This window comes from Zygosaccharomyces rouxii (assembly GCF_000026365.1).
Source record: "Zygosaccharomyces rouxii strain CBS732 chromosome E complete sequence".
NCBI classification, from domain to species: Eukaryota; Fungi; Ascomycota; class Saccharomycetes; order Saccharomycetales; family Saccharomycetaceae; genus Zygosaccharomyces; species Zygosaccharomyces rouxii.
The window spans coordinates 49,816-76,584 of NC_012994.1; the positions used below are offsets into that span (position 1 = coordinate 49,816).

The following is a 26,769-nucleotide window of genomic DNA, read 5'->3' on the forward strand; positions in this document are numbered from 1 at the left end:
ATGAATAAGGAAAAGAATTAATGAGTTCTGAATCTCTATGGAAGGAAGCTAAAGATACCAGTGGTAGAATTTACTATTATAATGCCAAGACGGGTGAATCTAAATGGGAAAAACCAAGGGAATTGCTAAGTGAGCAGGAACTAATACTCGCAAAGCATGGTTGGAAATCCTCGAAAACATCTGATGGTAAACTGTACTATTACAATGCACAGACAAAAACTTCAAGATGGGAATTACCTGACTTGCCTGAATTCAAGAAAGAAGTCAAAAAGGAAGACACTACGATAACTCCAGAGGACAAAGAACCTGCACATGAAACCGCCGATAGATATGCAAACCCATCTCAAATTCTGCATACTTCTAAAAAGCCCAAAGAAGAGGCTGCAAAGGAGTTTATTCAGATGTTAAAGGATAATCAAGTGGATTCCATATGGTCTTTCAGTAGAATTATCTCCGAGTTGGGCTCAAGGGACCCTAGATATTGGATGGTAGAAGATGATCCACTTTATAGGCAGCAGCTTTTTGAAGAGTATTTTACCAGCAGATCAGAGGAACAACTGCTCAAGGAACGCATGGAGACAAGCAAATTTAATGAAGCATTTTGGAAAATGTTAAAGACAAAACCTCAGATTCAATACTATACAAGGTGGTCAACAGCGAAGCGTTTAATTGCAAATGAACCAATTTACAAGCACTCGGTGGTGAAGGAATCTGCTAAGAAACAAAGATTTTTGGAATATGTCGCCAACTTAAGAGAAGAACATGAAAAATCTCAACGACAACTCAAATCACAGGCCTTGAAAGAGTTGCAGGATTATTTAGAAAATATTCTTCTATCTTCAGATACTGGAACAAATGGTAATAATACTGATTTCCCTCTGATGAAATGGCAAAGTTTGGCCAACAACTATCTGTTTGAAAAGAACAAGAGATATATGGCTAACAAGCATTTTAAAATACTAACTCATGAAGACGTTTTACAAGTTTATATGGATATTGCCAAAAAAGTGGAAAAAAACCTGGAGGACAAGTTGGCAGCTTTACAAAAGGTAAACTATACAAAAGACCGTGTTGCTCGTGATGGTTTCAAGGAATTGCTTCGATCCCCTGATATCAAAATACGAGCTAATTCCAAATGGCACGATATCTACCCGTTAATTAAAAATGATCCAAGATTTTTGCAGATGTTAGGTACTTCGGGCTCATCACCGCTAGATCTATTTCTCGATGTGGTAGAGGAAAAATCAATCACGGTCGCAGCTCAAAGGTCTATTGCGCAAAATGTGCTGATTGAAAAGAGCTTTCAGTGGGATGAAAGTGATGTTAATAACAGTAGACAAACCATCAAGGGTCATTTAAGGGATAATGAACAATTTACCAATGTAGATGATTACGACATGGATTTAATTATAGACCAATTAGAACAGCTGCAAGGTGAGAAACAAAGAAAACAGAAACTTCTTGAACAAAGGGCCTTCGAAGAAAAGAAACACTTTTTCAAATTAATGCTACGAAGAATCTATGGAGTTGTAAAACCAAAGCCTGAAACTTGGGAAGCTGCATTAAAAGATATCCAACATACAAGAGAATATCGAGAACTTACCGATGAGTACGTTAAAAGACAATTATTTGATGAATTCAATCCTGAAATACCACATGCTAGACCCAGGCCGTCTGTTCCTTATAATCCGAAAAAACGGCCATTGGGGCCAGATATTGAACTCGATTACTGAACACAATTCAATATATAAGAGAAAAAAGAGTATTTATCATTCGTTACTTAATAATGCGCTGATCCCTAGGAATCCCATTAGTGCCAATTTTGCATATTTGTTCTCAGAAATCCAAATCGTTACGTATCCAAGTTGAGGAACGTAACCCTTTACCGTACCTACAATATCCCTCTCCTTTTGTAAATAGATTTTCTTTCTGCCATATAGTGGAATATCGTCACCAGCATTGTTATCACCTTTCGTTAGCAGTAATTGTTTATTTTTGTCATTATGGTGCTCTCTGAGAACTCTGTGAACGATGGGAATTGACTTGTCTTGCACTTCATAGATCACCACGTCACCTACTTTACTCCTTTCATTTCTATTCCATAAGAAAAGTACATCACCTCTTTGGAATGCAGGCTCCATGGATCCCGATAAAACCACTACGATTGGGGAATGCGAATTAGTCGCTATAGATAAACCTTTCCAAAACATAAAGGCTGAAGATAGCACAAAACATAATTTCAGGAACCTGGTCAATTCCAATCTCAAATTCATAACTACTCAAATACGACTTTCTTGCAAGGATTCAACCTACTTCTTTTGAACCTATTTTGGGTCTGATAATATCTTTCCGTTACCTTGTCCACTAGGACTTCAAGAAGTTCGACTCAATCAATGATGATGAAAAATAGAATCACATGATTTTCACGTGTATATACATATTGGCGGTTATAATATCATATATCTTTAGCGTATACATAAGTTCAATATCATCTAAAATTTACTTTCTCTCTTCCGACTTCTGGCAGAGTTTGTATATTCTTCTTCCTCTGACGTTTCCAAGTCATTCGCGAGGTTTAATTCCGCTAATTCACCTTTCATCTGGGAGGACATGAGGGACCATTCAGTGTTTAATGACATGCAATAGTCGTTAAAATCTTTCAATATCTCTTGATCAAAAACACCACCATTTTTCATAACTATTTCTGAAGCGCCTTCGTAAGTTTTTGACCAATGCATCCATGCTAATCCGTGTAGAAAAGAATCTGCTAAATCGTCGTCTTTCCTCGTACCCAATTCAGGACCCGATCCAATACAATCAAGTAACTTGAACCTTTTTTGGGAATTTAACTGTTGTTCTACATTCGACCTCCAATGTGGTGTCAGATTACACTTTTTATAACCTTGTGGAGCAATAGCATTTTTCAAAATGGTTTTCACCAAATTAATTCTAATGGTTTTGCTCGTTTTAGCTGCATGAAAATTATCTGCGTCGTTGAAAGGTAAATCTTTTTGGGGTTGCAAACCTGTTGATTGTGTAAATCTATTATAAAGAGTTTTTAACGATTTTAAATCGCACCAGTATTGGGCCATCTTTTGAGGACTAGAGGAATGCACGACGTAGTCGGTATTAAGATTTCCATGGATCTGTTTATTCCTTAAATTAGAAAATAGAATATGTTCCATAACATTCGATAAAAGGACAGATTCAATCACATTTTTGGATGATAATGATCTCATTCTTTGTTTTTCTAAAACGTACAGGTCTGAAATTGCCAATTCACTAGTAAGCATGTCCAAAAGGCCATGCCCCACCTTCCAAGTATCCATTGGATCCAGTGACATCTTCAGACGATGCTTCCCCAAAAATCTTTGACAAAGATTAATCTTATTCCAATCCACCAACGTCGGTAATTCGTCACCCTTGTACCATTTGAAAACAGAATAGGCAAAATTCGAAACCCCGGCATCTATAGCGGTTATAGAGGTTTCTCCGTCTTGCAGCTTTCGTAATCTCAATTTTTCCAATTTTTCAGCTTGATCCACTATGCTTGTCCTACCTTCGGACTTATTCTTACCAATATTGGCCCCCATACATGATCCTAATCTTTTCAAAGCACGTCCATTGGATTTCCTACAATACAGATCAATTGCCTCGACGGCAGTACGACTCCCTGAAGCTCTTCCCATATCCTGTGGGCCATTTCAGTCAATGAATTGATGTATTGTTCGAGGTCCCTGGTGTTAAAAGCGATGTGATGCTGAAAAATTGTCTAGGTTTTCGCGCCAGGCGGTGCGTCAGAGCACAAAAAATAAAATAAAATAAATATAATATTATAATAAAATAAATAATAAAGATTCGAAGGTATTGTAATTACTACTACTACGGAAACTGTATAATCCTAGGATGTCCTCATATGGTAGATCCAAAAAAGACCATTTTTGGCGAAAATGTTACAGGAAACTGGCAGAAGTGAGCGATGACAGCCGTCGGCAGAGTGTCAGACATCACTCTATTAGACGCTGGAAAAATGTACAGGACCCACGACATGTCGAAAAACCTATCGCCTTTGATTATTGGGCCGCATTGACTCCGAAGTCGAGGTCTAAGCCCTTTATGCCTACATCCATTAGTAAGCCGAGACCCAAACGTACTGTATCGGGAGCCGCCACTGCACCAGCCTCTGGTTGCAGTTACAGTAAAGATTCGTTATCTCCACAGACTTATAGTACAGCGGAAACGTCCATACCTAATAATGATTTTGAACCACGACCTACACTAGATCCTCGTAGTAACGGTAGTTTCCGAAGTAATATCAAATCAAACAGATTCAACAAGGTAGGTGAAATGGAACCTGGTTTTTGCCTGGGATTCATGTCTGACAGTGCGACTGGAGCAAGTGCTACAAGTGCTTCAGTTTACAGTGGAGGCGAGAAAAGCGATGATTCCCAAACAAGTTTGGACAGTGGTATTTTTGATTCACGAAGCTTTGAGAGTCTAATAAATTCATTCGATTGGTACGCTACAAATGTCTTTAAAAGGTTAGAGACATCGGTATTGTCTTTTTTAAACTCTAAAGAACCAAACGAGGATAAAAGTAGTGCTATGTGCTCTACTGTCTCACCGCTCCGTAGCGAACTGCCAGATTCAGTATTAACACCCTGCACCGGTGCAGCCACCCAGTGGGATTACGCAATTGATGAAGCCATCTATGGTCAACATGCCAAATGCTTTATATGATATTATATATACAGATATACTTTATATGAACCAAACTATACTATTACTATCATTATCTTCAACTGCATGATAAGCACATGATAACGAAACATTACCCTCCCTAAACTTTTTTTTTTCCTCTTGGCAGGTGGGAAAATTGAAAGCGTCATAAGGAAACATAGTTTATTAATTAAAGGATTTTAAAAGGGAGAACAGTGGAAGGCTAGAAGGGGATCATAAGTTTATTCTGGCTAGGAAAGCAAATATTTCAGTCGGTTAAAATTATATATTACGGTAGTCTCCTTCTGTGGATTTTCCCTGAGGTTTTATCGCACTTTTTTTTTTAACTTTCTCATCTCCGGTAGGTGATTAGTTGGTTCAAGTATAATAGGTACATTTAGAGATGGTATCTATGGATGAACAAGGGGTCAGTAGACCTGAAACCAAACCAGTGTCCATTCTTAACAGTAAGCCATCGGTAATACGAAAGGACAACAGTGTCAAAATTGGTAATGGTAATGCAAATGAGGAGAAGAAATTAGATTCACAGCTGGAACAGGTGAAGCTAACAGACAATCATGAAGACATGCGACCTAGACCAGGTGCTTCAAAGAATTCTTCTTTTGAGAATGGTAGTTTTATAGCTGGAACGAGTGCTAATGGATCGGTGGATTCCTCGCCGCAGAAACAAAGTGGTGGTGGCGGTGGTGGTACTTCCGCAGTGTCATTTACGGTTTCTGAAGACCAAAAGATTTCGCAACATAGGTATTCGATAAATTCTAAACCAGCCAAGCCGACAGATCCAAGTTCAGGTGGCCAGGACACTGCTCTGGCGGCAAAGCAGGACCATGACTCACCTGCAGCCGAAAAAAGTTCTATAGTACACATGCCAGGAGACTTTATCTATTTTGATTCTCAAGCCAGTGAGAATAAAGCTCCAACACCACGAGAGCATCCACAACAACACCAGCAACAACATCCTAAAAAAGAATTAATCGTACCTAATTCTGGCCCTCAAGTACCATTTACTGAATTTTTCCAAAAGCAAGATGATAAAAAGTTTCACATATTGTTAGGGGCCACAGGATCAGTAGCAACTATCAAGGTTCCCCAAATCATTGATAAATTATTTAAACTTTACACGAGAGAGAAAGTATCCATTCAGCTAATTGTCACAAAACCAGCAGAACACTTTTTGAGAGGTCTGAAGATTTCAACGGATGTTAAAATATGGAGAGAAGAAGACGAATGGTCAGGGTTTAAAAAAATGGGTGATCCGGTATTACATCATGAGTTAAAAAGATGGGCAGACATTTTCCTAGTCGCACCTCTATCCGCAAACACTTTAGCTAAGATAGCGTACGGTATCTGTGACAATTTATTAACCTGTGTTCTGAGAGATTGGACTCCATCTATTCCGGTAATGGTTGCACCTGCTATGAACACATTCATGTATATCAATCCGATGACGAAGAGACATCTAAGCATATTGAAGGAAGATGCACCTTACGTGGAGGTATTGAAACCTGTAGAAAAAGTGTTAATTTGCGGTGATATCGGTATGGGCGGTATGAGAGAATGGAACGATATAGTAGAAATTTTACGCCGCAAGATCTCTGAGATATATAGAGCTCGAGATGAGAAGGACGTGGCCATGCAGGCTGAGGAAGAAGAAGAAGAAGAGGAAGATGAGGATGAGGATGATGATGAAGATGAAGATGAGGATGAACAAGGCAAAAAGAATCTTGAGGACGATGAAGATGAGGATGAAGATGAAGATGAAGACGATGACGATGACGATGACGATGACGATGAAGATGATGAAGACGACGATGACGAGGTCGCCCAGTAGCGATCGCTAGGTACCAGGTGTGCCATTTATATAGCATAGACTAATCTCGATCATCCATCGCTTTGTAACTTTATAAGGCCGGGTCACAAATGGGCCCTTAATAATGGGTTCCTCTGCATGGGCAATGGTAAAAAAAAATTTGACCGACTACACTTAGTGAACAAGACCTTTAAATCATTGATAATGGAGAAATACAACAAAGAATACCATTAGCGATGTCATTTCTAGGTTTCGGTGGCGGTGGCCAATCTCAAGTTTCTTCTCAACAAAAAGTCCAAGCTGCTGAGGCGGAGTTGGACCTTGTTACGGATATGTTTAACAAGTTAGTGGACAACTGTCATAAGAAATGTATCAGTTCCTCATACAGTGAAGGTGATTTGAACAAAAACGAATCCAACTGTCTCGACAGGTGTGTTGCTAAATATTTTGAAACTAACATCAAGGTTGGTGAAAATATGCAACAAATTGGTCAAAATTTCCAAGCTGCTGGTCGTCTTTGATTGATTCCATGTACATGTACATATAATATTCACAAATAAATATAAGTATATATAGATATATATTTACAAGAGTATTTTCTAATCGTCTTAAAATCCCAACGATTTAAGCATTCTTAATCTAATCCCCTCCACACTGTTTAGTTTGGGACGTACATCCAAGTAGATCTGCGGGCCCTTCTCTTGATCATCATCGCTGTAGAAGTCAATAACGTAGTCGATGCTTTTACCACAGCGATTGATAGACCAATCGTGTCTATCAAATGGTTTAGAGAATCCCAGGAATTGACTTCTAAGCCATGCTCTTGGTGTCAGTTTCTTAGAATCACCTTTAAAACTAGTCAACTGAATTCCCCCACATGATTCACCACCTTGGTCCTTTTCCCAGAATTTGATATAATTCCAAACTCTTTCATTGACCGAATTATGCAGTGGCACCACAGTTTGCATGTCTTGAGCATGAGGATCCCAGTTTTTCCTTAACATGGCTTCGTAAAACTGCTTCTGAGAGGGATAGATCCAGTTGGCTTCTGATCCTGTTCTGGGAATTGATGAAATTTGACGATTTTCTGGCAATGCAACGTTTGTATGATATTCTGGAGTAGCTGCCAATTGTTCTGATGAGCATTCCACATCCTGTTTCGCCTGACTCAACCAAACCTCTCTTGATTCATGGTCAACTGGACATTTAGACTCTTGTTGTTGCTCTTGTTCTTGTTGTTGTTGTTTCATAGCAGCATGCTTTAACCAAACTTCTCTTGAATTGTGGTCTACGGGACATTTAGAGTCGTTAGATTCGTCTATGGGGGAACTTGACATGGTTTACCACTTCGTTTTTAGATATACTGGTGCGATGAGCTGTATCATCGGATTGTACAAGTTTACTTAATGAATCAACACTTTTTTTGCATACATAGAAAATAAGAGCTGATTACCACAACTACACCAATACAAGCCAAGAAAAGATCAATATAAAGTTTCAACAGCCGTATTAGTTTAATATGAATGCTGGTTGCCTATGGATAAATTCCTTAACAAGTTCTCTGGAAGCTTGTACGCAACTTGGCAGGTAGAAAGGTTTTACAACATCTCAAAATAGGGAAAGATCTACATTGAAGGAATATTACATTACGAATTGCGATCCGTGTTTTATAATAAAACTCACCTTTCTCAGATGCCTCGGTATTAGATTTTTACATCAAGATGTTTCATATGGCCGTTATCTGAGGTCGAAACGAGTAATGCAAGGACCTCAAAAAGTAAACCTTTAGCTTCTTTGCAATTGAATTTGAGGAAATAAAATACCTGGAACCAATTGAACTATTAGCAATGACAAGTATTTATAACGGTTAGTCATGGATCATGAACTTCCATTTTTGGTATCTCATTGATGAACATTATATAAAAAGGTCAACAAGAATTGGAAGTCGAATATCTTGGAAAGCTCCTTCCTTGAACTTATTGATTGTAGGTCCATTCTAGCTGGTCATGGGATGCACAGCAAGCACACATGTTTTTGAGAACTATGGTGAAGATGATCCATTTTTGCAGAGTCAGAAGGCCAATGATGCCATAGAACAAAGTCTTCAATTGGGCAAACAGAACGATAAGAATGAAACAAAGCTACTGCTATTGGGTGCAGGCGAATCAGGTAAATCAACTGTGCTGAAACAGTTGAAGCTTTTGCACAAAGGTGGTTTTACACATCAAGAAAGATTGCAGTATTCACAGGTAATTTGGGCAGATGCGATACAATCTATGAAGATTTTAGTCATTCAGGCAAGGAAAATGGAGATACCCCTAGACTGTGACGATCCGATTAACAAAAGGCCGTTGTTTGAGTGTAAAAGAATTTTATTGAAGGCTAAGGCACTTGATCATATCGATGCCGGTATGGCCGGTGGCTCCGATTTTCTCAATGACTACGTGCTTAAATACTCTGAGAGGCATGAGACTAAACGTAAAGTACAGAGTACAGGTCAGGCCAGAGCATTTGATGAAGATGAAAATTCATGGCTGCATGAAAATAAGGATAGAGCCATGAGTGGCCAAACTATCATCGATGATGAGGATGGCGTGGCTCAAGATGGTAAACTGGATTTACAACAGATATTGCAGGATCTTGATGAGGACTCCAGTAATGACAACATGTTTCTCAAAGAACGCTTACAACAACAATGGCAAGAACAACAGTTACGACAACAACAGCACATCTCCAATCAAGATATTGCACATGCCATCGATCAACTGTGGAAGAATGACCGTGGTATCAAACAGTGTTTTGCGCGCTCCAATGAATTTCAGTTGGAAGGGTCCGCGCCTTACTATTTTGACAGCATTATGAAATTTGCAGATCCTCAATACGTTTGTACAGACGAAGATATACTAAGAGGCCGTGTGAAGACAACAGGTATTACCGAAAGTGACTTTACCATCGGATCTTCTAAATTCAAAGTGCTGGATGCCGGTGGTCAGAGGTCTGAAAGGAAAAAATGGATCCACTGTTTCGAAGGCATAACTGCGGTACTCTTCGTACTTGCCATGAGTGAGTACGATCAAATGTTATTCGAAGACGAACGTGTGAATCGTATGCACGAATCGATCATGCTGTTCGATGCTTTGTTAAATTCTAAATGGTTTCGAGATACGCCATTCATACTTTTTCTCAACAAGATGGACATCTTTGAAGAGAAAGTCAAGAGAATGCCTATTCGTAAATTTTTCCCTGATTACCAGGGACGTGTTGGTAATTCTGAAGCGGGTGTCAAATACTTCGAAAACCTATTCTTGAGTCTTAACAGATCTAATAATAAACCAATTTATGTCAAGAGAACCTGTGCAACTGACACCCAAAATATGAAATTTGTTCTTACAGCGGTAACGGATCTAATTACGCAACAAAATTTAAAGAGGAGCGGTATCATATGATTCATGTGCTGTTACAGTCGTTCTGGATTTCGATCTTGTTTAATCATCTGGGTGCGTCGTTAAGATTCGCTTAGTCAAAGGGTTCGACATCATGGAAAAGTATAAGAGGGGCAACTCCGTACAGACAATGAAGGAGTTTCTCATCAATTTCTACATACCGATGGTTAACATCGACAAGGATTAAGCATTGAATATGTCTCTACAAACAAGTAATTTGAATCGTATTGTGGAAATTCCACTATCACAAATTAGAAGACCCATCGCACCAGTATTAGATTTTGGCAAGATTGATGCCATGGTCTCTACCATGGAAGGTAAACCCATGGCAAGTGCCACTTGCAGTTTGGAACAGGCTGAGGATTTTAAGGGCCAATTACCTCCGGTTGACGTATTATGCATTAGAGAGAATGGTCAAACGTACTATTTCGCATTTGGTGGATGCCACAGGTTCCAGGCCTATGACAGAAAGGCAGCCAGCGAGCAAAGCGATGTACTCGTTAGGGCTAAGCTGGTCCCTGCAACGAGACACCAACTAAAATTGTACGTGGGATCAAGTGTAGACGAAATGTTCAGGTAAATACGATAATTAGTTTAACGACTGGATGATATGTGTAGGTTTTGGGATATGATATTTTTTAGCAGAATTGTCACGTGTAAAGATAAAGACACTAGAAGCCACAGTAATTACGTACAAAGCGATGCACTGGATACGTCATGTGATCTACTCCTCGAAACTCTTTAGCTATACAACTCCTCCGCGGCTAAGTCTGCTCGAACTACAAACCAATTGAACAGTTAGTATTTTGTTAAAGTGTCTTTTAGTTAGTTCCCCGCCCCCACCATCACGTGCTTCCCCGCTCTCGGATCCGAGACGCGGATAATTTTTTTTTTTCATAAAACTCCGCGTGATCCCTCCGGCGGTACCCTGGTCACACACTTTCAAAGGATAACCAAGACATATAAAGGACATGCATAGAAAAAGGACAGTATCGATATTTCTTTACATTGATACAGGAAGTAGGTAAGAGATCGTTATTTTACCATACACATAAAATACAATCATGTTTACCAGAGTCGCTAGACGTGCTTTCACTACTACCAGAGTCAATCCATACAAGGTCACTGTTCTAGGTGCCGGTGGTGGTATTGGTCAACCACTATCCCTTCTATTGAAATTAAACCACAAGGTTACCGATTTGAGACTTTACGATTTGAAGGGTGCACCAGGTGTCGCAGCAGATCTATCTCACATTCCAACTAACTCTAAGGTTAGTGGTTTCGCACCTGATAACAACGGGTTGTCTCAGGCTCTTTCTAACACCGATGTTGTCTTGATTCCAGCAGGTGTTCCACGTAAACCTGGTATGACCAGAGATGATCTTTTCTCTATCAATGCTTCCATTGTGAGAGATTTGGCTTCTGCTGCAGGTGAAGCTGCTCCAAATGCCAAGATTTTGGTCATTTCTAACCCAGTTAACTCTACCGTTCCTATTGTTGCTGAATCTTTGAAGAAGAAGGGTGTGTACAGTCCAAACAGATTGTTTGGTGTCACTACCTTGGATTCTATCAGAGCCTCTAGATTTATCTCTGAAGTCCAAGGTACCAACCCAACTCAGGAACACGTTAACGTTGTCGGTGGTCACTCTGGTATCACTATTCTTCCATTGATCTCTCAAACTAAATACAGCAACATGGACAAGGCCACTAAGGACGCTTTGATCCACAGAATTCAATTCGGTGGTGACGAAGTCGTCAAGGCTAAGGACGGTGCTGGTTCCGCTACTTTGTCTATGGCCCAAGCTGGTGCTGTTTTCGCCAACGCTGTTCTTTCCGGTCTAGCTGGTGAACGTGATGTGGTTGCCAACTCTTTTGTTGACTCCCCATTGTACAAGAGTGAAGGTATTGATTTCTTCTCCTCCCCAATTACTTTGGGTCCAGAAGGTGTTACTAAGATTCACCCAATTGGTGAAATCTCCAGTGAAGAAGCTGAATTGTTGGCAAAGGCTAAGGAAACTCTAAAGAAGAACATTGAAAAGGGTGTTCAATTCGTCAACAACTAAGTAATGTCATGATTATTATGTCCATAACGTTGCGTATTTAAATAATAAAATCTTGAAAATATTCGCTTGATATTGCCGAGTTTAAAATCTTTTCTTGTAAAGCGCAGCTCCTAGGTCTCCTTCCAGCTGCTGTGTCCGAAGATGTCCATTAGGGGCCTTTTAGTCGATGATCAATCCCGTTGTGAGCATTGGCATTTGCCACTGGACGTAATTGCTTTAAGGTTTAGGTGTTGTGACGAGTACTATGCATGTTATTCTTGTCATCAACAATGTACTAACCACGAGGTAGAAAAGTACTCCTTAGAGAATTCTCAATCATCACCACTAATAATGTGTGGTATTTGTAAGTTACAGATGTCCTTTGAACAATATCGTCAATTGGAATGTCCCCGTTGTCATTCGCCTTTTAATCCCGGCTGCAAACTACACTACCATTTGTATTTTGATCCATAATAATCAAGTCTAATCACTGTCATGACTTCTTAGCTTAGCTATTGGTATGTTTAGTAAAGATACTCGGCCTCTAATGCCTTTTGGTGATGTAGGCGTGCTTTCTGATACCTCTTCACCATGGCCTGCTATTCGATTTTCATGGTTTTCTGTCATTAAATACTTGTTCACCAAATCAGCTGTATTGCCATGACTATTGGTTAGAGTATGACTACCACTGCTCGTTCTACCGCCACTACCACTGCTACGTCGATTGTCTCTTTTGGAAGGTGAAATTTCTGCTGATGATCTTGTCTGTTTATCCATAGAACTGTTTAATGTGTCTCTTCCCTGTAATGAACTGGAGGAATTGCTTAACGATGATTCCTTTGATGCAAACCTTGACGCTATATTACCCACTGGTGATTTAGAACTTGTTGCTAATGAAGGTCTACGACTAGTAGAAATCCTAGGTAGATGTGGGAATCCACTACCAATGGCAGACCCTCCACTGCCGCCAGCCCCATTTTGTGAATATAGTGAATATGGCGAATTTAATGCCAGAATAGGTGAAGGTCCATCATCGAAAACAGCCCTTGAACTTTGTGTAGGTGTTCTGTAAGAACCAAAGTTAGGTTTAGTAACGTTTCCAGGCATTTGTGCTTCCTTTAACACTTTGGTATACAGTTTAGTCGTTTCATATGTGGATGCAACGTCACTTGGCTTCCAACCTTTCTTATTTTTTACATGATCATCCACAATACCTCCTTGTAATATAAGCATCTTCATACAATTAATTGATCCATACTCAAGGCAAACGTGCAGTGGGGTATCTCCATAATCATCCTTAATGGTTAAATTGGCACCAACGCCCATTAAAAGATTAAAACATTGAAAATAATCGTGTTGACATGCAATGTGAACTGGTGTCTTGCCTTCATGACCTCTCCAATCGATAAGTTGCGGGAAGTATTGTAATAAAAGATGTGTCGTTTGTTCATGACCATTCATCAATGAAAGATGTGCACACGTATTGCCCTTAAAAGTTGTATGCACTTCTTGCTTATCATGCCCACATTGAATCAAATATACACATACCAGGTATCTACCATAATATGATGCATAGTGTAGTGAACTCCAACCGTTTGTTGGATCTATATTGGTCAATAACTCTGGGAACCTCTTTAGCAGCCTTTTAACTACAAGCAGATTACCTTCAATAATTGCATCTCTTAGTCTAACTGATGGATCTACCAGCATACTGGATACAATACAATCTTACTGGGGTGAGATGAGGTGGTTTAGCAGTGTATATCGGTAACATATCAAAGGTAAGGCGAAACCGAATCATCACTACAATTACAATGTACAACTAAAAAGTGCTACTTAAACACTAAGCTTTCGTCTTAGAAGTGTCGATAGGAGTAGTAGAAGACAACGTTATGTCCACTGTTACAGTTAGCTACAATTTCAGTCAATTTCGAGTCAAAGTGACTCCTAGTATGGTGCTTAACGATGTACTGTCTCAAAGTCTTCAACACTTTAGATTATTACAAGAAGGTGGTAGTGGAAAATGGGGGCTTACCCACAACGACAAGCCTGTGGAATTGGATCTACCCTGGAGATTAATGAATCTACCTACTGGCGTCAAGTTAGAACTAAAACCCTTGAGTGATGATGGTGGCGATAAAATTATAAAAGTTAGGGTACAAGCGCCAGGTTATAGTGCTAAAGTGGAATCTGTTAGTATCAATGCAAACTTGAGAACATTTTTACAGCAACTGTCAGAAAGTGCTAATTGGCCCATTCAAGATCCTGGTGCTAAATTGCAGTTCTTCACCAAGACGATACCTATAAGCGAACTGAATGATCAAACATTGAAATCCTTGGGGATCATGGAATCTCTGTCAATACGATTAATATTTCCATCTTCAACAACGACAGACGCTAGTGCAAGTATGCCAATACCAGCTGGAACAACTCCCGCAAGAGAACAAGAGGATACACACAGGAAAGTGGAATCGAGGAAAATCCACCAATTACATCAGGTTTCCGCATATATCCCCTCTGAAAAGACTATCGCATCTCAATTAAACATTCAAGAAGAGAATGATGATCCTGAATTGACAGTTGCACATGCAAGAAGGTACCAACAGATGGTTCTAAGACAGACTGGTGGGCTTGGTGGACCTATGGTTCCCAGAAGGATTAAGGAACAACAAGAGGCAGCAGCTGCTAGAAGGAAGTTGGTCGAAGAGTGTCTTGTTAGAGTTAGATTTCCAGATCGTACGCACATCGAAGTTGCTTTTAAAAATGACGATACCATGTCTACCATTTACCAGATCATTTCAAGCAGTCTTTTGAACGAACAACTGCAATTTAAACTCTATCAATCACATCCACATGTTGAGTTACCACCAAGCGATCAAAAATTGGTAGAAGATTTAGAATTCGGATCTAAAACTTTACTACTTTTCGAATCAAACGGCAAAGGCCCTTTCTTAAAGGGTAGCATTTTAAAGGATGCAAAGGATTTAGCAGATGCTGAGGACGTGAAGTTAGATAGATCTGATAAAGTCGAAACCAATGACCAGGCTGAGAAACAGGATTTAGAACCGGCCCAACCCGAACCCAAGAAGTCAACACCGGGCAAGTACCCAAAGTGGTTAAAATTGAGTAAAAAATAGAGTGTCTATTATAAAATTTCACTATTTACACGGTTTATCAATTCCGAAAGATTGTCCTTTTCTATTTTCAATTCATTCATTGCTCCATAAACGTCATTGAATTGAATATCTTGAGGATTTTTAAATTTAAGCAACATTAATATTTGTGGAAGCAAATCATCAACACTATACTGGTGGTCCATTCGAGGGGTTAAAATCAATCCACGAAGCTTTAGTTCCTTGACTTTTGCCATCGCTTGTGCATTAGATTCCTCAACGCTTTTGCCGTCTGCTTGATGTTTCTTACTGATTACCACTAATAACTCCTTTTCAAGACCCTTTGTCACATACACAATGAATTGGGTTTCAAGGGGGAATCCATGTAATTCAGTCATCGTGCATAGTACTCCGGGAACGATTGCCCAGTCCCTGCTGCGCATTAGAGTTGTTAATATCATATAGTACATCTTAGTATCGGGTAACACATTGTCCAGTTGGATCATTGCAGTAAACAGGGTCCTTACTGGAAATTCAGGATGCACTCGGGTTCTCTTAATAATCTTGGCAACCTGGGTCTTCCAACCTGAATAATTAGATTTCTTCTCAACCCTTTCCAATTCCTTATTGAATATTTTGTAATATTTACCATAGGCTCTCCACATCTCCACATAAAGTGGCCTGGTTACATCTCTGCGATTATAGAATCTAGTATGGCCTGAATCTGTAACCAATTGCTTAACGAGTTTTTCTTTCATGACTTGATTTATAATTTCAAAACATTTATTAAAATTGTTGAAATCCCTGTAAAAGATCAAAAGTTTTGCAAGAAGCACGGAGTTATAAGGCACACCATGATTCTCCATCCTTTCCACAATTCTCTGAACTTTTTTCTCCAAATCACTGTGCATAGACTTTGGGAAACGATCCTTGGATAAAGTAAAATATTCCACAAAGACTGCATAGTGATGAGGCTGCACTTCTGGATAAAATTGTGCTCCTTCCAACTCTGGGGAATTCCTAGATTTCAACAAAGCCTCCTCCATCTTGAATAATAGGAAAAATGCTTCCTTTTCCTTTCCTGTAGCCAGAAGAATTTTTAACAATGCATGGAATTTCTTTGATGGTGACAAATCCTCATCAGCGGTTGCCCTTTTCCTCACAAAATCCTCCATTACTTTGGTCAGCTCGGGAAAAGATGCCAGGGATGCAACGTTGTTGAACAATAGTTCTTGACTAAAACTGATATCTATATCATGCTCCTTTCTCACTTCATCAAACGATTTTTGTAGTTCATCTAACTTTTCTTGCACTGTAGTAGGATTTAAATGAGGGCCCAAGGAGTTTCTCAACTGCTCAAAACTTTGCAGCAGATTGAACTTCAATTGAACGATGAGGAATCTGTAATTTTCATCTGTGATACCGTCTGTCTCTAAGTATTTCGCCACCAATTTCATTGCAGTATGAATGTTCTTCCTGAAAAGATGATATTCAATCAATGTAATAAAATCATAATCACTTGGGGGTGTCATTTCATTTAAAAATTCATCAGCTTGATCCTCTGTGGTAAAATTAATCATCTGCTTACCATCATTACCAGGAGCTTCATCAAATCTTTTACATCCGTAAACTGAAACCATTTCTAAGAACCTGTCGGTAAGTCTATTAGCACTTTTGATATCACCTATGAGCAATTTACGCCTCACCGCTAATCTGAGAACTTGTGTGGAAACATAAGGATACATTCCAAACCGAAGATCAGTAGCTATGAATAATTTATCAAATTTATTCAAATAATTTGCTCTCAAAGCCACCATCATACCTAGTTCGTACCACCACCGTTCATCAACTTTGACTCTGTTACTTTCAAAGAGCTCGAAAGCTCTTTTATAAAACCCGTAGTTTACCAAGGAATCTATGTAGAATGATTCATTAACCGGGTCCATTCTAACAGTCCCCAAGGAATACAACAGATTACCTGCTAAAAATATACCTCTTTTACGTCTTCCTTCAATGCCTATTAACTTAGCCAATTCGAATACCTGTACCAATTGTTCTAACGTAAGTACGCTTAGGCCTTGTGACTTTCTATCGTTAAGATCTGTAAGGATTTGGTAGACGAGATCCGTGTGGTTTAAATAGTTCTGACTATTTTCAGCAGAATCAAATAAATCAGAGAACACAGCATCTTCTAACTGTTCCGGAGTTTCAATCGGGAGATCTGATGGCTTATCCTTCACTTCTTTTGATTTCTTTAATTGATCTGGTCCCAATTGATTCAGCATTTTAATTTCAATTTCACACTCTTTCAACAGATAGTCAAATAAAATTTGCAATCGTTCATTTGGTCCTAATGTATCCGTTTTCAATTCCTTACTCAGATTTGAGAGGTTCTTAGCGCTTTGCCTGACACCTGAATTCGCATGTTTTAGGTACTGTAATATTAATTCCTCCATATACTTGTTGGAGTTCCATTCCTCGAAACCCATCTTTTTCAAATTTTCCTCAGTTTCATGAGAGTCTTTGGCTTTGAGACTGATTTCACCTGCGTCTCGTAGTAATCCATTCTGTTGTAGAGCTGGAATGTGAGTTCCAGTGGGTAGTCTTCTTCGTCTGTAAAATCTTGCTTGAATACGTACAACGTTTCTCAGGGTAGAAGTAAACCTAAACATCCGAAAAGATTGGCTACAACACTCTATGAAGGATATATTATCCTATATTTTGTGATTCTTTGTGCTGTTGAAACTTTTGAACTTAGCCCGATGACCTTTTGGAAGCGATGAGCTAGCGTAAATCATCTAACGGAAAAATGGTTAACTATACACACATATATTATATACTATATTACACAGGGTATAAGTTTTATTTTGAATCTATACCTTAGTTATTATTTCTTCTTACCACTTTTCAGCCTTCCTTCGAATCCAGCTCTTTTCACCATAGTTGAATTACCCTTATAAGCACTCTTCATCTTTTGCTGTTTAGACCTTTTCACACCTTTGTTCTGCTTTCTAATCTTCAAATTTTCTTCTCTTCTCTTTTGCTTGTCGGCCTTTGACGTCGTTACTGCTAATTTACGATCTCTCCACTCTTGTTCTGAACGTCTTTTCTTTGCCTCTTTACGCTTTAAAGCCTTACGAAGTAATTTCTCATCATCCTTTAACTTTATACCTTCAGCTTGCAACATGGCACGTTGCCATTTTTCCTTTTCCTTAGCATTTATTTGATCCATTTCTTCTTTAGATTCTAATTTAGCTTTCTTGGCTTCTAAAAGTTTTAAATGTGCCCTGATATCGTTTTTAGCAGGTCCTTTCTTCTTTGGTCCCCTCTTCAGATGCTGTAAGTTTGAAGTTATCTTATTACCATCATCAAATTCAATATTTTGATACATAATGTCATTAGCATCCACTTCAATTTTCGCTTTTTTAGTAGGTGGTTGAGTCTCGATATCACTATCATCTTCATCAGATTCACTTTCATCACCACTTTTATTATTCTGCTGCTTTTGAGAATCGTTTTTCTGTTTCCTAAGATCCAATCTCTGTTTTCTTTCTTCAATAATCGCCTCTCTTGAACTAGGTGCACCTCTAACCCTTGTACCAGGAGCTCTACGTCTTTCCTTCATATCTTGAATCTTGGCTTGCAATTTTGACCGCAGAGCTTCTAGATTGGGCTTATTCTGAGACTTTTGAGATTCCTTATTTTCTTGTTCAACAGACCCTTCTTTATGTTCCTCCTCAGATTCTTCTTCTACAGCAGGAGACTTCTCTGGCTCTTCTGGCTCTTCTTGGTGCTCTTCCTCTTCCTCTTCCTCCTCATCCTCCTTCAAATTGATTTCATTACCTTCATCATCGAATACAACATCAATATCCTCAGTACCATCAATTTCTTCGGAAGGTTCGTCCTCCTTAACCTCTTGTTCCCGTTCCTTCTCTTCGTCCTTCAACTTCTTCAATTTTTCACCTGGTAACACCACAGGTTTTGCATCTTTTTCCCTTTCTTTCATTACTTCCAAAGTACTCAGAGAGTTTTCACCCTGCTGTTCAGGATCTAATTTCTTCTGTTTATCCTCCTTAGACTGCGTCTTACTCTTCTTCTTAGCCTTCCATTGCTCCTGTGTCTGGTCATCGTAGTAGTACTTAGCTGGAATTAGCGAAAGCAAACCTTCGAAAGCATTCGAATTCGACCGCAGCCTCTCTTCGAGCAAATTAGCCATCGTAGGATTCAAATAAACCTTTAACGTGGTAAATGAACGGGCGAATCGACGTATATTACCTATTGATACTTCTTATTACTATACAGCTACTCATCTCATCTCATCTCATCTCATCGCCTGCAAAATTTTTCAGATGAAAGGCCGGGTAATATGTTTTATTGGGGGCATAAAACGCGATTTCGCCGCCGAGATCAAGATCATCTAAAATTTACGAATCACTCGTGAGAAGCCAAAGAAGCTCCAATACAAGGTGAAAGGGTTCATTGAGAACCTTATATGACTGGAGGAAAGTTGTTATATGGATATTGAATGCTTTCATGAATTTTTCCCGCGTTTTCTACGTGTTTCACTTCGGCGGCTAATTTTCCCAGGTCATAAAGTTGTTTGGTGGTTAAGTAAAAATTTGATACTCTGAGATCCAATTAATAGTTCAAGTGCTCTATTCACCCTTACATGTGGAGCATCGTCTGTTGTGAGTTTATGTGAACTGGAAGTATACCGAAAGGTCTCATAATATAAAGAATGCCAACAACCTTAACGAAGCTTGTCTGTTTCTTTTACTTCTTCATGAAGACCTAACCCGAACGGCATCATTTGGTGAAAAAAATGTTCCCCGGGTAACGAAAGCGATGAGCATCGGTTGTTGCTAAAATTTTATTATAAAGATGAAAAATTTTCAGTGTAATGAGGTTCGAACTTTTCTTCCTTTCTCTCAGAAGGTTTTCTAGACCATCGCTGCTCAATGTCTTCCACTCTTTACATCATTGAAAAATCTCCAAGAGGCCAGCTCGTCTCAGATCTGGTAAAGTATTTGAATCTTGACGTTAAGATCGTCACTGATAGAGAATCAGATTCAACTTTTAAGAAAAACTTTCCATTAGGAAAGATTCCTGCATTCCTTGGCAAAAATGGTTTCAAATTAACTGAAACCATCGCTGTCATCTATTACCGTATGTTACTTTATGCCTTCCATTTTATTTTTTTTCTTTATGTTGCTAATTGTATGATGAGAAACCTTTTATCAATATACAGTTATCCCTGTCTGAATGACAAATATGTCGAGATTTATTATACTCTGATCAACTAGCTTCATAAAGAAATATGAATCCGTTATGAACTTTTACTAACAAACAATTCTAGTTGTCACCTTGACCAATGACGAAAAAATTCAAAATCAACTAGCCGGTTCCACTGCTGAAGAAAAGGCTAGCATCTTGAAATGGGTTTCATTTGCCAACTCTGATGCTGCTAGAGCAGCTGCTTCAGCTGTCTTTTTACTAGTTGGTCTAAAACCTTTCAACAAGAAGGAATTAGATACTTCTTTGGAAGCTCTAGAACAGTATGCTCAGGCTTTTGAACAAAGACTTTCGGAATACACTTACTTGGCTACTGAAAATGTCACTCTTGCTGATATCGTGTCTTATTACATCTGGGCCTTTTCATTCTCATCTGCTCTTGGCGCTGATTTCAGAAAGAAGCACCCTCAATTGACAAGATGGTTCAACACCATTGGTGCTCACCCAAGCGTGCAATTTTCTCACAAGGGTTTCAAACCTGTGGAAAAGGCTCTTGAGCCACCTCAAGGTAAGAAGAAGGAGCAAAAGAAGGAACAAAAGAAGGAACAACCAAAGCAAGAAGCCGCCCAAAAGGCTCCTGCTGCTCAACAACCAGCTCAAGAGAAGAAACCAAAACACCCATTGGAAGTATTGGGTAAGTCATCTTTCCCACTTGAAGACTGGAAGAGAAAGTACATGAATGAAGACACTAGGCCAAGTTCATTGCCATGGTTCTGGGAAAACTACAACCCTGAAGAATGGTCTCTTTGGAAGGTTGAATACAAATATAACGATGAATTGACTTTGACTTTTATGTCCAACAATTTGATCGGTGGTTTCTTCACCAGATTATTTGCATCCGTTAAATACATGTTCGGTTGTTTGGTTGTTTACGGTGAAAACAACAACAACGGTATCATCGGTGCCATCATGGTTAGAGGCCAAGATTACGCAAAGGCCTTCGATGTGGCTCCAGACTGGGAATCTTACAATTTCACCAAATTGGACGCTACTAAGCCAGAAGACAAGGCCTTCGTCGAAGACATGTGGGCTTGGGACAAGCCAGTTATCGTCAATGGTGAACCAAGAGAAATCTCTGACGGTAAAGTCTTGAAATGATTGAAATGTATACTAATTATTGTTTAGTGTTTAATACTATTAGTACCTGTACTGATAACTCGATTTTATACTCCTCGTGTCGGATGACACAGGGGACAGATGTGAAGGTCTACATGGGCTGCTCTTGTTAAACAACAACGCTTACAGATCGAAGTAGTTGAGGTTAACGATTCAATCGGTTGTCAAGGGGCTTCCGTTGTTGATTTAGAACTGCTCTGCTTTACTAGAAATGTCTACAACTCTGTACACTGCAAACGATTTCATACTTTTGTCACTACCTCGGAATGCAGCACCTGCCAATTCTTCCAATTCAAGTGCAGATTCTTGGTTACAAAATGAATTGATCGGTGGTAGGGCATTTGTATCTGATTTCCAAATTCCTGAATTTAAAATAGGCTCATTAGACAGCTTAATTGTACAATCTGAAGAATTGGCGAAAGCAGATAACCAAATTGGTTCGTCGATTGGTAAAATTGTTGAGATTTTAACTAGTTTAAACGAAAGTGGATCCAATGCCTATAAGACTGTCCCCATAAATAACGTGCCAGTACCTGAATACTTGGAAAATTTTCAATGGATGACAAGAAAGTTTAGACTTGATAAGTCAATTGAAGAATTGATGAAATTGATTACGGATGAATCTACACAATTGGATTCTGATGTTAGAGCAACTAGTACCAATTACAACAATGCCAAAACCAATTTAGCGACTGCAGAAAGGAAGAAAACGGGTGACTTATCTATAAGGTCATTACACGATATTGTTAAACCAGAGCATTTTATCTTGAACTCAGAGTATTTGACTACGGTACTCATAGCCGTACCTAAAAGTTTGAAATCTAATTTTGAGAAAACCTATGAGACTTTAGCCAAAAATGTGGTCCCAGGATCCGCTGGTATCATATCACAGGATTCAGAGTACATTCTTTATAATGTACATCTTTTCAAAAAAAGTGTACAGGATTTCAATGCAGCTGCAAGGGAAAAGAAATTTACTCCAAGGGAATTTGATTATTCAGAAGAATTGATTGACCAATTGAAACAAGAGCACGATTCTGCAGCTCATTTGGAGCAATCATTGCGCTCACAATTGGTTAGATTGGCTAAGGCTGCTTATGCAGATAGTTTTATTAACTGGTTCCACACGAAGGCGCTTCGTGTCTTTGTCGAATCAGTACTTCGTTATGGTTTACCACCCGACTTCAATACTAAGATAATTGCAGTGCCACCAAAGAACTTGAGCAAATGTAAGGCTGAACTTACGGAAGCATTTGGATATTTGAGCGGTAATGCATTTGCAAGAAACAAACAAGGTAAAATTGTGAAGGAAGACGCAAGTCTTCACCAATATGCGGCTCTAGTGGATACAGAATACGAACCATTTGTCATTTACACCATCTCTCTGTGAAGGTAATAAATAACTTTTTTTTTGTTCTTAGCCGTAAAAATTATATAGACCCCCTGATGAAATGTCAGCACCAACTGACCCAAGAATCTAAGGTTACATCGTCATCTTATTCTGATCTTTACTCTTCATCGTAGTTAAGTGATTTTTTCACGCCGGATCGATTTACGCACACGTAGTAGAGATTAGACCCTCTCGCTGAAAAACTATCTAAACCAATTACTACGCTTACTGCCAAGTTGATAAAAGGTGCCGACGGGTTGCTTCAACCAATCTTTTGACCATGCAGTCTATTTCAAACGGTTGTACCGATGCAATTGTCCAGCCTACCTCTATTAGGGTTGTGTTGAGGTTAAAACCACTTATTGATGAAGCGGCCAAGCTGTCATATGTGGAAGATGGCGCTGGATCCTTATCGTTACAAGATTTCCCACAAGTAGCTGGTAAGGCAACTTTCTTTAGTGATGCAAATGATACCAATAAATTTCGATTCAATAAAGTTTACGACGTAGGTGTGAGACAACAGGAAGTATGTGAAGATATCATTGGTGACAATGTAATGGAACTCCTAGCAGGTTTCAATGTAAGCATAATGGCCTTTGGATCAGAAGGGTCTGGTAAAACATATACTATGTTCGGTAATGATCACGAGGAAGGTATAGTTCAGCGGATGTGCCAATCAATCTTTGATCAATTGGATAAGTTACATGAAGATAGTGGCAATGAATCAACTATCAGTATAAATTTCTTCGAGTTATTTGCTGAGAATGTTTATGATCTCTTATCTCTTCAGAAAAATTCAAAAGTTTTGAAGACATCCAGTGATACCAAAACACATACTTTGTCTGTTAAGGGTCTTCGAACTGTCAGCGTCAATTCCGTTTATGAGCTTTTAGCTTATATTAATGAAGGTCACCTTCGTAGGTGTCATTCGGATTCTCATTATAGGAAATCTAGATCTAGTGCCTTTTTAAATATTACAGTGGAACAAAGGAATAAAAAGGAGGAGACCTTGAAGCATAGCGTTTTGCAACTAATAGATTTAGCCAGTTCTGATAAATTGGATAAGAATTTGAAATATGATATTTCAACCGATGAGATGAAATCTACCAATTCATCTATGCAAAATTTGCATCAAGTAGTTTATGGACTATCGGAATTAGAATCACCATCCTCAAAGAACCATAGCTCTAAACATACTCATCGTACCTCTCGTCTGGCAAAATTTTTACAACAGGCAATTGGTGGTGATAGCAAGACTACAGCCGTGATGCTTTCTTCCACCGATAAGGCGGATAGAGAAAATACTGTAATCACTCTATCGTTGGGCTCCAGACTCAGATCAATCCATAACTTTCCAGTACAAAACAAAATGGGACTTAATTCTAAAGCTCTTCTCGATCTTAGACTAAAGAATATGAGCACAAGGGAGGATAGTTATTTGACTCGAATAAAATATTTGGAAGATGAAGTTAGTAAATTGGGTGGTACCATTCAGCAGAATAAAAACCAAGTTTCCACAAACAAATCTTTGACCGAAAAGAATATGAAGTTAATGGATCAATTAGAATTATATCGTAAATCTCAACAAACTCAGAAATCCGGTTCTGAAGAAGAGAATTTAACGTCTCAACAAAATGGAAGGATTCAAAATGAGATGTCTGAAGTTTTAGATAACCTAATGGAAAAATGCGAAAGAGTAATTCAATTACAGATGAGATTGGATGAAGAATTACGCCAAAAGTCACAAATGTCGCAGCAACTCAACTACAAGGAATCAAAGGCTCAGGCTCTTGAAGCTATGAACGTTAAGCTTTTAGAACAACTGAACACCAACGAAAATGAAATGAGGAACGTTCTCAATACCAATTCAATTCTGCGAAAAGAGATGGAAAAATGGATGCATGTAGCTAAAACACGTTCAGAAAAAATCGAAGAATTACAAAATGAGATCCAAGAACGTCAGGTTGGAAATGTCCCTCAAAATGGTCTATTGTTTCCCCCAGGAGAATTGAATCATATTAGAGATGCCTCTAAGAATAAAAAGGGCAATTGGTTATTCGGTAATTCCAGTAATAACGCTCTAGGGACCAGAAAAATATCTAATCTATCCAATAGTAACAATCTAGGGACCAGGAAGGTATCTAATGTATCCACTAGTAGTGCCGTGACGATAAATTCCCAAGAATCTAATAGCTCTAAGACATCCCATAGAGGACTTAACCTTCATGCAGTTCGACTACCTTCAGGCATTGAGAACGAAAACTCTAGTGACAAAAACAATCCTTAGAATACTCGAGCTCTGTCATTTCATGTACCAACGGACATTATAATATTACCCAATTTTGACCCACCATATATGGCAAAGATTAGAAGACAAAATTTTGCCATTACTTGTGCATAGGCGGCAATGGGAGACAGTAGTTTACCCCAGGAAAATTGTAAGGAAAATCTCTTAATTGCAAAAGTAATGAAGAAAAATCTCCAAACGTATTTGCTCGTGGAAAAGTGGTATACTGCGCTAAAAGTATACTGTGTGAAAGTGCTGATACAAGTGATCAGTTGTGATACCCTTGTCAAGATTTTTTCAAATTTTGATAAACTTCGATCTATATTATCAATTGCTCCCAGCGTGGTATTTAGTTTCAGGGAAATTTGTTGAAAAGTGTCATTAATCTGATTATTCCACGATTGAAAATCTGTATTCATCAAGTATGTGGCAGATTTCCAATCTTCTAACAAATCTTCTTTGATGTTAGACAATTGAGGAGCTAACTCCTCTATTATAGAGGGCAACAAGGATACTCGGAGTTCTTCTACAGCTCTCAACTGAGATTGTTTAACATCATCTGTAACTAGATCCATATTTTTTTTGGTATTCTCGAAGAATAGTTGCATTTCGTCATTCATCTGAGTTTGACCATGTCTTTGAAATTGGTAGATTTCCTGCATAAGATTTTTCATTTGCTTCAAACTGTCTAAATTTTCATTTTGGACTTCAACAATTTGTTGAGATATTTCATCATTCTTTAAATCCATAATTATACCATCTATCATATGTTGCAACGAATCCATACTTTGCATGAACCCGACATTCTGCTTTTTAATGAATTGTGAATTTTGAACTATTAAACTCTGCATATCATCTTGATACCCTTCGAATTCGGTTTGCTTATCCTTAAATGTTTCATCAAATTGTTTTAAATATTCTTTAAACAATTGGGCAATCGTTTGTAAATGTTCGTCTGATGATGATTCCACATTTGACATCATGTTATAGAAATGTCGGGTAAAATTATCGTTAATTTCACTTTGTATGTTTGTAATATTGAGGAATAAGGACAATATCTGTTCCTTTTCGTAAGGGAGAGAATTTTCAAAACATATGGAAGATAACCGCTGATAATTCCCACTGTAAGTCGTCCACCATTGAGCAGAAGATTCTAGCTGTATCATACAATCCATCATAGAATCAGTTTGTGTGTTTTTACAAGAGTCTGGGATATGTCCCAAGCCTGCAACCTGGAATTCACATATGGATAATTTAACTGCGGTTTCCACTTTAAATGAAGATTCTATGGATTCAACACCTTGCTTCAAACATATAGGTAGAAAAGTTCTAAGAGCATCCCTCACACAACTAGATTTTAAAAATGGGAAATTTCTTTGTAAAGTCTCATCTGATACAATATCATCCCTAAAGTTGCTTGAAAGTAGCCTTTGCTGAACGCTTTCCACAACTTCAGCGGTATGGCATTGGATTACAAGCAATAAGAGATTCCATGATAAGAAATGCAATAGCGATCTCATGTTCTTCCTAGTATTT

At 38.7% G+C, this 26,769-nt stretch overlaps 19 protein-coding genes and 1 non-coding gene across 20 annotated transcripts; 13 read left to right on the forward strand and 7 right to left on the reverse strand.

Annotated features, from left to right (window-relative positions):
- Nucleotides 1-20: 20 nt before the first annotated feature.
- PRP40 (snoRNA-splicing protein PRP40) lies at nt 21-1,733 on the forward strand (the record flags this gene model as incomplete). Its single annotated transcript, XM_002498931.1, has 1 exon — nt 21-1,733. One exon carries the CDS (start codon nt 21-23, stop codon nt 1,731-1,733), a length of 1,713 nt encoding a protein of 570 aa, XP_002498976.1.
- Nucleotides 1,734-1,769: 36 nt separating this feature from the next.
- SEC11 (signal peptidase complex catalytic subunit SEC11) lies at nt 1,770-2,273 on the reverse strand (the record flags this gene model as incomplete). The annotated part of the gene is made up of 1 exon (XM_002498932.1): nt 1,770-2,273. One exon carries the CDS (start codon nt 2,271-2,273, stop codon nt 1,770-1,772), a length of 504 nt encoding a protein of 167 aa, XP_002498977.1.
- Nucleotides 2,274-2,492: 219 nt separating this feature from the next.
- On the reverse strand, nt 2,493-3,689 carry ZYRO0E00726g (uncharacterized protein; the record flags this gene model as incomplete). Its single annotated transcript, XM_002498933.1, has 1 exon — nt 2,493-3,689. One exon carries the CDS (start codon nt 3,687-3,689, stop codon nt 2,493-2,495), a length of 1,197 nt encoding a protein of 398 aa, XP_002498978.1.
- Nucleotides 3,690-3,906: 217 nt separating this feature from the next.
- Nucleotides 3,907-4,740, forward strand: ZYRO0E00748g (uncharacterized protein; the record flags this gene model as incomplete). The annotated part of the gene is made up of 1 exon (XM_002498934.1): nt 3,907-4,740. The coding sequence occupies one exon, from the start codon at nt 3,907-3,909 to the stop codon at nt 4,738-4,740; it is 834 nt and encodes a 277-aa protein (XP_002498979.1).
- Nucleotides 4,741-5,122: 382 nt separating this feature from the next.
- On the forward strand, nt 5,123-6,571 carry CAB3 (phosphopantothenoylcysteine decarboxylase complex subunit CAB3; the record flags this gene model as incomplete). The annotated part of the gene is made up of 1 exon (XM_002498935.1): nt 5,123-6,571. The coding sequence occupies one exon, from the start codon at nt 5,123-5,125 to the stop codon at nt 6,569-6,571; it is 1,449 nt and encodes a 482-aa protein (XP_002498980.1).
- Nucleotides 6,572-6,786: 215 nt separating this feature from the next.
- Nucleotides 6,787-7,071, forward strand: TIM10 (protein transporter TIM10; the record flags this gene model as incomplete). The annotated part of the gene is made up of 1 exon (XM_002498936.1): nt 6,787-7,071. The coding sequence occupies one exon, from the start codon at nt 6,787-6,789 to the stop codon at nt 7,069-7,071; it is 285 nt and encodes a 94-aa protein (XP_002498981.1).
- An 87-nt stretch (nt 7,072-7,158) lies between these two features.
- On the reverse strand, nt 7,159-7,887 carry CYT2 (cytochrome c1 heme lyase CYT2; the record flags this gene model as incomplete). The annotated part of the gene is made up of 1 exon (XM_002498937.1): nt 7,159-7,887. The coding sequence occupies one exon, from the start codon at nt 7,885-7,887 to the stop codon at nt 7,159-7,161; it is 729 nt and encodes a 242-aa protein (XP_002498982.1).
- A 669-nt stretch (nt 7,888-8,556) lies between these two features.
- Nucleotides 8,557-9,996, forward strand: GPA1 (guanine nucleotide-binding protein subunit alpha; the record flags this gene model as incomplete). Its single annotated transcript, XM_002498938.1, has 1 exon — nt 8,557-9,996. One exon carries the CDS (start codon nt 8,557-8,559, stop codon nt 9,994-9,996), a length of 1,440 nt encoding a protein of 479 aa, XP_002498983.1.
- Nucleotides 9,997-10,189: 193 nt separating this feature from the next.
- Nucleotides 10,190-10,573, forward strand: SRX1 (sulfiredoxin; the record flags this gene model as incomplete). The annotated part of the gene is made up of 1 exon (XM_002498939.1): nt 10,190-10,573. The coding sequence occupies one exon, from the start codon at nt 10,190-10,192 to the stop codon at nt 10,571-10,573; it is 384 nt and encodes a 127-aa protein (XP_002498984.1).
- A 484-nt stretch (nt 10,574-11,057) lies between these two features.
- On the forward strand, nt 11,058-12,056 carry MDH1 (malate dehydrogenase MDH1; the record flags this gene model as incomplete). The annotated part of the gene is made up of 1 exon (XM_002498940.1): nt 11,058-12,056. The coding sequence occupies one exon, from the start codon at nt 11,058-11,060 to the stop codon at nt 12,054-12,056; it is 999 nt and encodes a 332-aa protein (XP_002498985.1).
- A 141-nt stretch (nt 12,057-12,197) lies between these two features.
- HOT13 (Hot13p) lies at nt 12,198-12,509 on the forward strand (the record flags this gene model as incomplete). The annotated part of the gene is made up of 1 exon (XM_002498941.1): nt 12,198-12,509. One exon carries the CDS (start codon nt 12,198-12,200, stop codon nt 12,507-12,509), a length of 312 nt encoding a protein of 103 aa, XP_002498986.1.
- Nucleotides 12,510-12,518: 9 nt separating this feature from the next.
- Nucleotides 12,519-13,745, reverse strand: AVO2 (Avo2p; the record flags this gene model as incomplete). Its single annotated transcript, XM_002498942.1, has 1 exon — nt 12,519-13,745. One exon carries the CDS (start codon nt 13,743-13,745, stop codon nt 12,519-12,521), a length of 1,227 nt encoding a protein of 408 aa, XP_002498987.1.
- A 182-nt stretch (nt 13,746-13,927) lies between these two features.
- Nucleotides 13,928-15,172, forward strand: UBX4 (Ubx4p; the record flags this gene model as incomplete). The annotated part of the gene is made up of 1 exon (XM_002498943.1): nt 13,928-15,172. The coding sequence occupies one exon, from the start codon at nt 13,928-13,930 to the stop codon at nt 15,170-15,172; it is 1,245 nt and encodes a 414-aa protein (XP_002498988.1).
- Nucleotides 15,173-15,180: 8 nt separating this feature from the next.
- Nucleotides 15,181-17,820, reverse strand: SOV1 (Sov1p; the record flags this gene model as incomplete). The annotated part of the gene is made up of 1 exon (XM_002498944.1): nt 15,181-17,820. One exon carries the CDS (start codon nt 17,818-17,820, stop codon nt 15,181-15,183), a length of 2,640 nt encoding a protein of 879 aa, XP_002498989.1.
- Nucleotides 17,821-18,035: 215 nt separating this feature from the next.
- Nucleotides 18,036-19,364, reverse strand: RRP14 (ribosome biosynthesis protein RRP14; the record flags this gene model as incomplete). Its single annotated transcript, XM_002498945.1, has 1 exon — nt 18,036-19,364. One exon carries the CDS (start codon nt 19,362-19,364, stop codon nt 18,036-18,038), a length of 1,329 nt encoding a protein of 442 aa, XP_002498990.1.
- A 742-nt stretch (nt 19,365-20,106) lies between these two features.
- Nucleotides 20,107-21,538, forward strand: TEF4 (translation elongation factor EF1B gamma; the record flags this gene model as incomplete). Its single annotated transcript, XM_002498946.1, has 2 exons — nt 20,107-20,314; nt 20,505-21,538. 2 exons carry the CDS (start codon nt 20,107-20,109, stop codon nt 21,536-21,538), a joined length of 1,242 nt encoding a protein of 413 aa, XP_002498991.1.
- Nucleotides 20,359-20,452, forward strand: SNR38. The gene has a single exon (XR_002648406.1). It is a non-coding gene; the product is annotated as a snR38 (small nucleolar RNA).
- A 229-nt stretch (nt 21,539-21,767) lies between the features above and the next one.
- VMA5 (H(+)-transporting V1 sector ATPase subunit C) lies at nt 21,768-22,946 on the forward strand (the record flags this gene model as incomplete). Its single annotated transcript, XM_002498947.1, has 1 exon — nt 21,768-22,946. One exon carries the CDS (start codon nt 21,768-21,770, stop codon nt 22,944-22,946), a length of 1,179 nt encoding a protein of 392 aa, XP_002498992.1.
- Nucleotides 22,947-23,226: 280 nt separating this feature from the next.
- SMY1 (Smy1p) lies at nt 23,227-25,233 on the forward strand (the record flags this gene model as incomplete). The annotated part of the gene is made up of 1 exon (XM_002498948.1): nt 23,227-25,233. One exon carries the CDS (start codon nt 23,227-23,229, stop codon nt 25,231-25,233), a length of 2,007 nt encoding a protein of 668 aa, XP_002498993.1.
- Nucleotides 25,234-25,253: 20 nt separating this feature from the next.
- KAR5 (Kar5p) lies at nt 25,254-26,753 on the reverse strand (the record flags this gene model as incomplete). Its single annotated transcript, XM_002498949.1, has 1 exon — nt 25,254-26,753. One exon carries the CDS (start codon nt 26,751-26,753, stop codon nt 25,254-25,256), a length of 1,500 nt encoding a protein of 499 aa, XP_002498994.1.
- Nucleotides 26,754-26,769: the final 16 nt, after the last annotated feature.